General features: G+C 43.0%; 1 protein-coding gene across 1 annotated transcript; it reads left to right on the top strand.

The window, feature by feature from the left end:
* Positions 1–519: 519 nt before the first annotated feature.
* Positions 520–11992, top strand: ube2v1.S (ubiquitin conjugating enzyme E2 variant 1 S homeolog). Its single transcript, XM_018238164.2, has 4 exons — positions 520–676; positions 9288–9436; positions 9724–9849; positions 11137–11992. The coding sequence occupies exons 1-4, from the start codon at positions 538–540 to the stop codon at positions 11281–11283; spliced, it is 561 nt and encodes a 186-aa protein (XP_018093653.1). The 5' UTR covers positions 520–537; the 3' UTR covers positions 11284–11992.
* Positions 11993–12738: the final 746 nt, after the last annotated feature.

Below are 12738 nucleotides of genomic sequence, written 5' to 3' on the forward strand. Positions count from 1 at the left end.
ATATTGTTTGCCTTAGACAGTACAGTATGAGGGTATAGCTTATTGTGTGCCCAGAACATTCCTTCTCTGTATATTTGTATTTATACATATGGGATGAGGGAGGTGCATATTGATTCCCTTAGACAGTACAGTATGAGGGTATAGCTTATTGTGTGCCCAGAACATTCCTTCTCTGTATATTTGTATTTATACATATGGGAAGGAGGTGTCATATTGTTTCCCTCAGACAGTAGAGAGTAAACAGCCACTGTGTGCCCACCCATGATATTTCCACAAATCTGCTGTGTTTAAGGCAAAGTCTACTGATGAAAACATTTACACTTGGAGGTAATTTTGAATTAACTGCCCTGGTCATATTTTTTACCCATTTCGTTTCTCCTGAATTCGTCTACAGATACATAGCTAATAGATATCTATTCCATATTTGAGCTATTTGCAGGTTTCCCTGTCATACATTGCCCTTATCAAATATGTCCGCCTGTTTATGACGCAGAACGGCCACACGCACCCGCCTAGTCTCCACCTCTTCCTGTCTCTATGGTGCCTGTCAGTCAGTCACGTCTCTCCGCCCACTCGCTTCCTGACAGCCGGCGAAAGTTCTCCGCCCTGTGTGGCGTCACTGGGAGGCCGGCTCTGGAACACTGCGAAGGCAAGATGGCGGCCACCACGGTCTCGGGTGAGCTGGGTGACGGGGCGCAGCGGGAAAGGGAAGCGGAGGGGAGGGTTTATAAGAGGCTGATATTGCCGCCGGCCAGGCCCTTGTTTATTCAGGATTCTTTCTCTACTCTGGGGCGGTGCCTTGGCCTGGTTAGCGCTGCTGCTGGGGCCTTCACACCTCTCGGCACGGTTTTGTTCTGTCAGGAGCCCCGGGTTTCCTGCTTGTGCTGAATGAGGAGCCCAGGAAGGCCTGTGAGGGAACGATAATCGCTTTCCACTTCCTATTGCGGCTGCCACAGGGCGCCGAGCCTTCCCTCAGTTCTGTTCCTCCGGACTGGTCCATTCACTGCTCCATAGGGGTGTCCCTGCACTCTCTCTATCATTGCCTTATCTGTGACAGCTGCACTGCGCCAGTTTAAATGAAAACACCAACCAAAAAACAGATTCTTTTATTTCTGATCACTTCCCATTCTACATTTCTTATTCCCTTCCAATGGATTTAACGTTCTCTCTCTAAATGGATTTGCCATCCTCTGTCTGTACAATTGCACTGCTGGCTCTGACTCCTGCCACAATGTAGCAGAAACCAGCTGATGATCAGCGTCAGACCTGCAGGACTGGGACTCAAAATAGGCCCTGGCATTTCAAATACACACAGGCCCAACCAGTCCCCCACTAGCCCACTCCACGGTGACTGTCTATTGCATCTTACAACAGCCCCTCTGGCATTTGCTAGTCCGGGACAGACAGGCACCGCTTTCCATTGAATTCACACAGAACTGCTGGAATCGGTTAAATGATCAACATTGTAGTTACTTAAAATTTTAAAAAAAAACTTTAAAGGAGACATATAGGATACATGAATAAAGCCTAATTGTGTAGGCAATTATAAGTAATATATGGTGTTGCTTTTACATGGTGCTAAAAATTTATATTATCTTTTTATTGGAGCTCCCTATAGATGTTCTCTGGTCCCTGTCTGTGTTTCAAATAAGGGGTGGACATGTCCTAATAGTCCCTGCCAGAAGCACAGTAGGAGGGGGACAGCCAATCACAGCCCTGCAGTCACACAAGCACAGACAGACTTCAGTTCCCTATCAGGTCCTCCTAGCTGCTGATTGGTTCCTACAGGAAAACAGCCTGAAACACTACTTTTTTAAGCACAATTTTTCTATATCTAAATTAGTATAACACATTGGTACATTCTTATTTTGACACCGAATGTCTCCTTTAATATTAATAACACACACTTGTTTTCAATATTTCACAGGCTGGCAGGGTACAAATTGTACATGATTCCAATATTCACAGTAGAGAGACAGTAAGGCCCCCCCCATAATAGATGCCATCAGGGGTGTAACTACAGGGAAAGCTTACCCTGTAGCTTCAGAGGGGCCCCAGGAGATGTAGGGGGTTCCCATGAGATGTAGGGGGTTCCCATGAGATGTAGGGGGTTCCCATGAGATGTATGGGGGTCCCAGGAGATGTAGGGGGACCCCAGGAGACGTAGGGGGACCCCAGGAGACATAGGGGGACCCCAGGAGACGTAGGGGGACCCCAGGAGACGTAGGGGGGACCCCAGGAGACGTAGGGGGGACCCCAGGAGACATAGGGGGGACCCCAGGAGACGTAGGGGGGACCCCAGGAGATGTAGGGGAGCCCCAGGAGATGTGGGTACCCCAGGAGATGTAGAAGGGGTCACAGGAGATGTAGGGGTACCCTAGGAGACCCTAATTCATATACAGTTTCCATAAATACTGCTAAAACAGGTCAGCTTCATGCATTTTGGGGGCCTTAAAAATTATTTCCTAGAGTGCCAAGTAGGGATGCACCGGATCCACTATTTTGGATTCGGCCGAGTTTGCATATGCAAATTAGGAGTGGGAAGGGGAAAACATTTTTTACTTCCTTGTTTTGTGACAAAACGTCACACGATTTCCCTCCCCGTCCCTAATTTGAATATGCAAATTAGGATTCGGTTTAGCCGGGCAGAAGGATTCGGCCAAATCCTGCTGAGAAAGGCAGAATCCTGGATTTGTTGTATCCCTAGTGCCCAGTAATATCTAGTTACACACTGGATGCCATAGAGCTGATGAACAGCAGAGTCCAGTCATCACATGAAACCGTTTTGGAAAAGCAGAACAGAACCATTTGGGTCACGTATAAATGTCACTAGCAGCTGGTGAGATCTTCAGTTCCCTATCAGGTCCTGCTAGCTGCTGATTGGTTCCTGTCCTTCTTGGTTACTCGTCAAACTTGCGTTGTCATTCTGGATAATTTTGTATTTGCCTTGGTACTTATTTAAAGGGGTGGTTCACCTTTAAGTTAACTTTTAGTATGTTATAGAATGTCAAGTTCTAAGCACCTTTTCAATTGGTCTTCATTTTATCTTTTTTTTTATATAGTTTTTTTTTTTAAACGATTTGCCTTTTACTTCTGACTCTTTCCAGCTTTTAAATTGGGGTCACTGACCCCTATCTAGACATCATATGCTCTATAAAGCTTCAAGTTTATAGTTATTGCTACTTTTTATTACTCATCTTTCTATTCAGGCCTCTCCTATTCATATTCCAGTCTCTTATTCAAATCAATGCGTGGTTGCTAGGGGAATTTGGAGCATATTGAAATTGCAAACTGGAGAGCTGCTGAATAAGAAGCTAAATAAAGCGAAAACCCCAAATAATGAAAAACCAATTGCAAATTGTCTCAGAATATCACTCTTTACACTATACTAATAGTTAATATAAAGGTGAACAAGAGGGGATTTACTTTTGTAGTCACAGCCTTCAAGACTTCACCCCCTTCCTTCCTGATTAAAGGACCAGTAACAACAATTTATAAAATTATACAATAGTATACAACAACAACAAAAAATGACAAAAACAAATGAAGCTTAGAAATGACTATGTCTTTATTAAGAAATAACTTACTGAAACTCCTCTTCAGAAAAGGCGACAGGGTGACGATCCATCGTGCGGCGCTCGATTTCTCCTCCCTGGTTATCTCCTATAAGGAAGGCAGGGAAAGGAAATCGAGCGCCGCACAATGGATCTCCTTTTCTCAAGAGGAGCGCAAGCGGAGTTTCAGTAAGTTATTTCTTATTTTTTCGTTGTATACTTTTTTAAAAAACAATTTGATGTTACTGAACCTTTAAGTGTGGCAGACTCCATTGCAGGTTTTATTTGTTGTCCTAGTAGTTGGTGGTGGTACATAAAGACCTTCTCGCACTTCAGGGAAGCTCAGTATTGTAGTGGAAACACTGTAAGTTGCAGGTTGCTGCCCATGTTGCCTAAAAAAATAAACATATGAGATGCCCCAGTCTAGACACTGTTGCCAGCTGCTTCATACAAGGTTCCTTTTCATTAATATTCCATTATGTTTTGCTTTCATTTTTTGATGACAAATGCAGTTTCTCAGCTAGCTGCTACGGGGGCAGTGTTTTCTGTGTCACAGCGACCATTCTCAAATGAAGGCAACAAAAGGGTCTTGCTGTGCCTGCACCTGTTTTTTTGGCAGCCGATGGGCAAGGGCCGTCTTTATTGGACAAAGCAGGTTGTGCCACTGACGGGGAATTATTTGTGCCCTGTTAGGTCTGGATATTGAAAACTGTGCCTGTTCGTATTCATGGGCAGGGCAAGGGCCGTCTTTATTGGAAAGAGCAGGTTGTGCCACTGAACATGCTTTAATTGTGCTGCGTTCGGCATTTGTCATGAACTACAGTTCTCAGCATTTCAAGATCGCGGGAGTCGCTTGAGGGCCGCAAGGCTGATAACACCTGTAAAATACCAGCAGTTGCACTCGTATGATCATAGGAAGAGCAGCAACGGACTGGAGAGATGTCAACTGGAGATGACAGTCGCCCTACAGTAGACTCCTGCGCGGGTCCATTTTTTGGAACCCGACCCGTACCTGCTATCCGCAACCCGGACCTGCAAACTGCATTCTTACCCCCCTTGTACCCGCTACCCAATTGACAAGCCGACCAATATCCAAGTCTTCTGCCGATATCGGTCGGCTTGTCTCCCACCATACCCGCACCGAATATCGTACGGAAAATTGGTTTTGTACGATATTATCTGAACGTCTTTGGCCACCTTTAGAGTAGGGATGCACCGAATCCTCTATTTTGGATTCGGCCGAACCCCCGAATCCTTTGCAAAAGATTCAGCTGAATCCGAATCCTAATTTGCATATGCAAATTAGCGGTAGGAAGGAGAAAACATTTCTTCCTTGTTTTGTGACAAAAAACTCGCTATTTCCCTCCCCTCAACGAATTTGCATGTGCAAATTAGGATTCAGTTCAGCCGGGCAGAAGGATTCGGCCAAATCCTGCTGAAAAATGCCGAATCCTAGATTTCGGTGCATCCCTACTTAAAGGGGAAGGAAACCTAGTCGGTGCAAACCCAACACCCCCCCTCCCGTTTGTTACCCTCCCCCCTGGCCTACCCGTCCCGCAGGCCAAATGCCCCTAACTTGTTACTTACCCTTCTGCGCAGGTCCAGTCCAGGGAGTTCACAGGCGACATCTTCTTCCACGCGATCTTCTTCCTGCTTTGAACGGCGCATGCGCAGTAGGATCATTTGCCGGTACGATCTACTGCGCATGCGCATGACTTTTGGCGCATGCGCAGTAGATCCGTACCGGCGAAATGATCCTACTGCACATGCGCCAAAACGCCGTTCACAGCAGGAAGAAGATCGAGTGGAAGAAGATGTCGTCTGTGAACTCCCTGGACTGGACCTGCGCAGAAGGGTAAGTAACAAGTTAGGGGCATTTGCCCAGCGGGACGGGTAGGCCAGGGGGGAGGAGGGAGGGTGGGCAACAAACGGGAGGGGGGGTGTTGGGTTTGCGCCGACTAGGTTTCCTTCCCCTTTAAGAGCTACATGTCCAGATAATGATGTAAGTCGATCTTCTGTTTTGTAGCATTTCAGAAAGCCGTAGGGCAATTGTGATCTCCAGTTGACGGCTCTCCATTCCGTCGCTTTTCCTATAATCATGCGAGTGCAGCTGCTGCTATTAACAGGTCTTACCGGTCTTTGTGGCCCTAAAGCAACTTCTGTGATCCTGGAATGCTGAGAACTCTAGTTCACCACAGATGATTTACACTTTTCCCAGTGCCTATCACAGATATCATAGAATTATGATTTGTGTTATTTGATTGGATATGTATTGGGGGAAGTCCTTCCTTTTTTCAGCCCTACTAATGTTGTTCTACTGCCACTCGCTGAACATCGTCGGGGATTCTGAAAGTTTAGAAACATCGGGAGGTCTTCGATCCTCATGTCCCTGCAATGAATAGCACTAAATGCAACCTCTCGGCCTTATGGTAAACTAGATCACCCAACGACTTCCAACTGCTGGTTTTATTTGTGCCCTATGAGTTGTATTTATCTGGGATATAAATGAAACCATTACATATAATACACTGTATCTCTTTCTCACATTCCACTCTCATTTCCTTTCTAGATTCATTTCCGTTTTCTCATCAGTGACACATAATTCTGTTTTATTTCTACAGAGAGGCAGCAGTGCATTACCAGCATGTGTATGAGCAGTATTCTCGGCTGTGCACATATATAATAATATATTATAATACATAATCTATACACCATTTTAGCACATGTGGACAGTCCGGGCCCTCTTTAGAAATCACAGGGCGCCGTACAAAAAACATTGGTGGCAGGGGCCTAAAGCGTATTAAAATAATACATTGGTGGCCAGGTATGGGACCTGTTATCCAGAATACTCGGGACCTGGGGTTTTCTGGATAACTGATCTTTCCTTAATTGGCATCTATAAGTCTACCAGAAAGTCATGTAAACATTAAATAAACCCAATAGGCTGGTTTTGCTTCCAATAAGGATTAATTATATCTTAGTTGGGATCAAGTACAAGCGACTGACATGGCTTCTTAGTGTTTTCTAAAAAAAAAAAAAAATCACTGCACCTCACTTTAATGTTTTTATGACAGACAATTATATTGTGCACTGGGACTGGGTATATTCCAGCAGAAATAATGTTTTCATCACCCCTATAAAATATAAAGATATAGGACGTAATTGAGAATGGCTATATAAAGGCACAAGGAAGGAGGCTGCTTTATATAGCCAGGGAACTGAGAGTTGGCTTCTGATATGCAGGGGGTACATTATCCCTTACAATACATGAGTGATGCTCAGAGTTCCCTGTATAACTCAGCCTGTAGCCTTGTGCCTTTATATGGTCACAGAACAACCCCTCAGTGACTTCTAATATCCTTATCATTTACAGTAGGGGCTACATTATCCCTTATAATACATGAGTGATACTCAGAGTTCCCTGTATAACTCAGCCTGTAGCCTTGTGCCTTTATATGGTCACAGAACAACCCCTCAGTGACTTCTAATATTCTTATCATTTACAGTAGGGGGAACATTATCCCTTATAATACATGAGTGATACTCAGAGTTCCCTGTATAACTCAGCCTGTAGCCTTGTGCCTTTATATGGTCACAGAACAACCCCTCAGTGACTTCTAATATCCTTATCATTTACAGTAGGGGGTACATTATCCCTTATAATACATGAGTGATACTCAGAGTTCCCTGTATAACTCAGCCTGCAGCCTTGTGCCTTTATATGGTCACAGAGATGCCATATAGCTGTGGGTAAAGTCGGGGAATGACTTACTCATGCAGCTGTTAAGGTACAATTATTTTTGAGTGTGAGTAGTTGCTGACAGTTATTGAATGACACCTGAAGGTGGGAAGAATTAAAAACCTGTAAGAGAGATTCTATTTATATAAAATAGTGAGAACGTTTTAAAGATATGGATTGGTACAGTCAACGATGTGTGTTTTGTTCCAAAAGCCGATCCATAAACGAGGCCACTGTGTTTAAAAAATGCCTCCGTGGTGGGAGGGGCTGTTACTCTTATTAACTGCCCAATCACAGGAGCCATGTCGACTGGCCTCCTTGAAAAACGTATTTGTGTCTCAACCTGACTTGTTTACACATATCAGCCTGTGTGCCCTGCTCAATTCAGATCCATGCAGGAGTTAAAAGACCCTGCAGCTGCTGGGGGGCATGAGGGGACCATTGAGACACTGACTAATAAGCAATTTCATTTAGATAAAAAACTAACTTTTTGTCCCCCAAATTTTAGCTGGCCCTAAATTATTTTGCTGTTGCACCCAGTACATTTTTGTTATACCACTTGTACCTGGCACTGTTCAGTTGTCCTGCCTAGACTTCTCTAGACAAATGGAACTGGTTTAGCCAAACGGAAGTGGTTTAGCCAAACGAAAGTGGTTTAGCCAAGCGGAAGTGGTTTAGCCAAGCGGAAGTGGTTTAGCCAAGCGGAAGTGGTTTAGCCAAGCGGAAGTGGTTTAGCCAAGCGGAAGTGGTTTAGCCAAGCGGAAGTGGTTTAGCCAAGCGGAAGTGGTTTAGCCAAGCGGAAGTGGTTTAGCCAAGCGGAAGTGGTTTAGCCAAAAGCAACTGGTTTAGCCAAAGGGAACTGGTTTAGCCAAAGGGAACTGATTTAGCCAAAGGGAACTGGTTAAGCCAAAGGGAACTGGTTAAGCCAAAGGGAACTGGTTAAGCCAAAGGGAACTGGTTAAGCCAAAGGGAACTGGTTAAGCCAAAGGGAACTGGTTAAGCCAAAGGGAACTGGTTAAGCCAAAGGGAACTGGTTAAGCCAAAGGGAACTGGTTAAGCCAAAGGGAACTGGTTAAGCCAAAGGGAACTGGTTAAGCCAAAGGGAACTGGTTTAGCCAAAAGGAACTGGTTTAGCAAATAACGGGCTATGAGCAGGGTTTCCCGTGTGTGAGCCAGCTTTGTGACATTCCCTCTTTTCCCCCTGAGCACCACACTGCTGCTATTCTATATGGCTGCTTTCTGTATTTAGCCCTAAATCAAGTTATTTACTGTGAAAACAAGGCAACACATTCTGAGTTTATGAGAAGAATACCGTCCTTGTGTGGGAATATCAGCACTTAAAGGGGAACTATGGATAACCTGCACATGTCTTTATGAAGGTGCTTTACGACTTGGGTCTTAATTTATCCCTCCCCCCCCCCCAAAAAAAAGTTTTCCTTATCCAGTTTGTTAGGACAAAGCAGTGATCCTGGGCAATTTCCTTCTGCTTTTCACTTACTTGCTCTATAAATCTCCTGCGCTTCTGAGAATCATCCCTACTGGGTGAAACAAACTAAACCTAGTCACTACCTTTATATATACAGTATGCATATACCCCACATATATACCCTTAGGATTCCCAGCCTAAAGACCAGTTAAGGTACTTGAAGGCCATTATAGCATGGCGACTGTTACCCCAATGTTTCTATATATCTGTAACCTTGTTATGAGCCAAGGGGGCCAAGCCTGAAGGCCAGTTAGGGGGAGATTTGGGGTGAGTGCTTATTTGTACCCTGGGTACCCCTGGAACTACAGCAGGTGACACACCAATGTTTCTATATATATATCTGTAACCTTGTTATGAGCTAAGGGGGGGTCAGTTAGGGGGAGATTTGGGGTGAGTGCTTATTTGTACCCTGGGTACCCCTGGAACTATAGCAGAGTGAATGTTACCCCAATGTTTCTATATATCTGTAACCTTGTTAGCAGATTACCTCTTTTTCTGTTATTTGTAGGCGTTAAAGTTCCTCGTAATTTTCGACTTTTGGAAGAACTTGAAGAAGGCCAGAAAGGAGTGGGCGATGGTACGGTTAGCTGGGGGCTTGAAGATGATGAAGACATGACACTCACGAGATGGACTGGCATGATTATCGGACCTCCTAGAGTAAGTTGCCGCATGAAGAAGAAAGTTATGGCCTTGATAAAAATGCTGTCTAACAATTTTGAAAAGCTAATGGTTTTCCAGTTTAGTAACAACATTTCTGCTGTTTAAGCTGCAGTTGAAATGAACCTCACGTGGCAGGAAATTGTGGCACTTAATATATATAATTTTACACTATGCAAATCCCTCTAACTATAGCATGCTGCAATATTTATTCCTGTTTTGCATCACTTACTGTAAAACCAAAGTCTGATGATCTAATCCTAATTTGTTGTTCCTCTCTCTTTCAGACAGTTTATGAAAACCGAATATACAGCCTTAAAGTAGAGTGTGGTCCCAAATACCCAGAATCACCTCCATTTATTAGATTTGTAACAAAAATTAATATAAATGGAGTCAATAATTCTAATGGAGTGGTGAGTAGAGCTTTCTTGTATACTCAAACAAAATAAAACAAAACAAAAAAAAACTGTCAATGAATATCTGACACACAACTGCTGCATGAAGAAAGAATGAAGAGAAACAGATGTTGAGAGAGGAATAGTGAAGATAAAACTTGTCAGAAACGATGCAGAATTTAATTTAATTGTTTGTATTTAGAAAGTTTCTTATTTCAGTGTGATGAAGCTTATATTTCATTTTGATTTTCGCAATAGTTCCCCTTTAAGGAATCTGATTGGGTAAACCTTCTGCATATGAAATTAACCCCACAGGCTGCCAACTTTGCAGAATTCCTCATCAACTAACTATATGAAGACCTTAAAGGGCATGTAAAGGCAAAAAAATAAAATCACATTTTTACTTTCTTTAATGAAAAAGAAACCTATCTCCAATATACTTTAATTAAAAAATGTGTACCGTTTTTATAAGAAACCTGACTGTATGCAGTGAAATTCTCCCTTCATTTACTGCTGTGGATAGGAATTGTCAGACGGTCCCTAACTACTCTGCAGGGAAACAATCCTACTTATGAACAGCAGGGGGAGCCCCCGCCTTACTTCCCAGCCATGCAGAACTCAAGCAGCTTTGTTTGTTTCCCTGTAGAGCAGTCGGCGACTGTGTAGAGATTTGTATTGGATTTTATTTTTGCCTTTACATTCCCTTTACTGTTTCCAACTCCAGCTGCAGGAACAAAGATAATGGAGCCAGATTTAAACAGATAAACTGGGATTCTATTTGGAGGATTATTTTGCTGCAGCCACTGGTTCTGCAGAGTTGGCGAAAGTTTCTATTAAACAATACAAAAACTATAAAATCCACATTAGATTACATGACAACACAGGACCCAGTGCAGTCTGTATATTCTGATTATTAATCAGTCTTGTGTATCGGCTTCTGCCAGATATTATTTGACTTGTGCTGTTTTGATAATTTATGACGATCCTAAGCAGCCCAGATCACACTGAGCATGTGCACAGTCTTGGTCTTGCAAAGATGTATAACAAAGTTACAAGATGGTGACCCCCTGTGGCCAACTTTGAAAGCATAAATCATTTGTTTGATTAGGCTTGTGGTGCAGTAAGTTTGTTTAGTATACAAAATACAGCATTTTTCTATTTTAGGCTTTACTTCCCCTTTAACCTCACCTGAATTTCTTTTCATTGGTTAATGCCTCCTTTTAAACCAGTTTCTCTGTTTCACACATCCGCATAACCCGCATTTTATTTGCCACGCTCTGACTTTTTCTCATTTTTTCTGTTTAGGTGGACCCCAGGACCATATCCGTTCTAGCAAAATGGCAGAATTCCTATAGCATCAAAGTTGTACTCCAAGAAATGCGGCGTCTAATGATGTCCAAAGAAAATATGAAATTACCACAGCCCCCTGAAGGACAATGCTACAGTAACTGAGAAAATCAAAAAAAAAAATAAAAAATCACAAAAATTGATAAAAAATAAACGGGGGGGGGGGAAAAAGAAACCGAAAGGAAACATTCATGCCCAATGTAAAAAAAAATAATAATTAAGCTTTCTTCATTTTCCACAGTAGTAAATTTTCTAGATACATCTTGTAGGCCTCAAAGTACCGCAAAAAATTTAAAATGAAGTTCCAGAGATAAAAATCAGTATAACTTAAGACTGTAAAACTTTACTAATATTTTATTTTTTCCTCCCTTCCCCCCCTCTCCGTTCCCATCCGATATCTGAGTCGTGCTGTCAGGTCTAACCACTGTCTAAATAGTTTTGACTTCTGGTGTCAAGAAAAATCTATTTAAATTTATTACTGTACGAGAGGAGTGTGGCACATTAACTCGACTGTGAAAACGTGTATCACACAATCACATTGCTGCAGAATTTATTTTTTTTTCTCTTTATTTTTTTCCTTTTTTTTTTTTCTTGGGGCCTGGTTTTATTTTCTTGCTTTTGACTTGTAGTTAACGAGCTGTTCATGAGTCCCACAAATGTCCCTGTACCTGCTCCCCTTCACCTGCCCTCCCCCCCTCTCTATTTTTATGTGTGCCTAGCTATAAACTGGGCTTCATGGACTACTAATGAGAATGCGTGCTAACATGGGTCATCCCTCCCTTTGTGTTCTCTTTAATAAATGCTGAATGTGGCATATTGTGGGCTGATTGTTTGTTTGTTTTAACAGAATATAAACCTATGTTTGCCCATGAGTTTGTTTGGTTTAACTATCCTAATGCTGACTAGTATATCTAGCTGTTTTGTGCTGCTTCCTCTCTGTGGGCTGAATCCCACCCAGTTTTGAGCAACCAGCAGATGTCTCACTGGACCAATATTCAGGTTGAATCAGGTTTAGTTAATGATTGTTCTCTTAAGGAGAATCAGGTGTATTAGGAGTCCATGAGGCCCCCGGGACTGCTAGTTATTGGAAGCAGGAGAAACATGGTGCAATAAAGAGCTCTGGTTGGAAAGGAGTCACTTTGGAGTGGCGAAGACTCCCTAAATCTTCAGTATTCTCTGCTGTTGCCCATCTGACGTCTGAGGCTTCAACACATTGTCAGAGAAACATCACGATATACACCATCACTTGTTTTCTTAGGCTGGTGGGGAGAACGTGAAATTTGAATTTGGTGACAAGGAGCAAAGAATTGTATGTTTGGTGGCCGATGTATTCGCTGGGCAGAAATGGAAATGGTTCTTATGTATTTGCTGGGATGTGATATAGAGGCTAATCTCTTTGGTGGGAAGAGATAGAGAGACTAAGACCCAAGTATTTGGTGGGAAGAGATAGCGAAAAACACAGAGGCCGAAGTATTTGGTGGGAAGAGATGGAGAGACAGAGGCCCAAGTATTTGGTGGGAAGAGATGGAGAGACAGAGGCCGAAGTCTTTGGTGGGAAGA

Source organism: Xenopus laevis, chromosome 9_10S, assembly GCF_017654675.1.
Source record: "Xenopus laevis strain J_2021 chromosome 9_10S, Xenopus_laevis_v10.1, whole genome shotgun sequence".
NCBI classification, from domain to species: Eukaryota; Metazoa; Chordata; class Amphibia; order Anura; family Pipidae; genus Xenopus; species Xenopus laevis.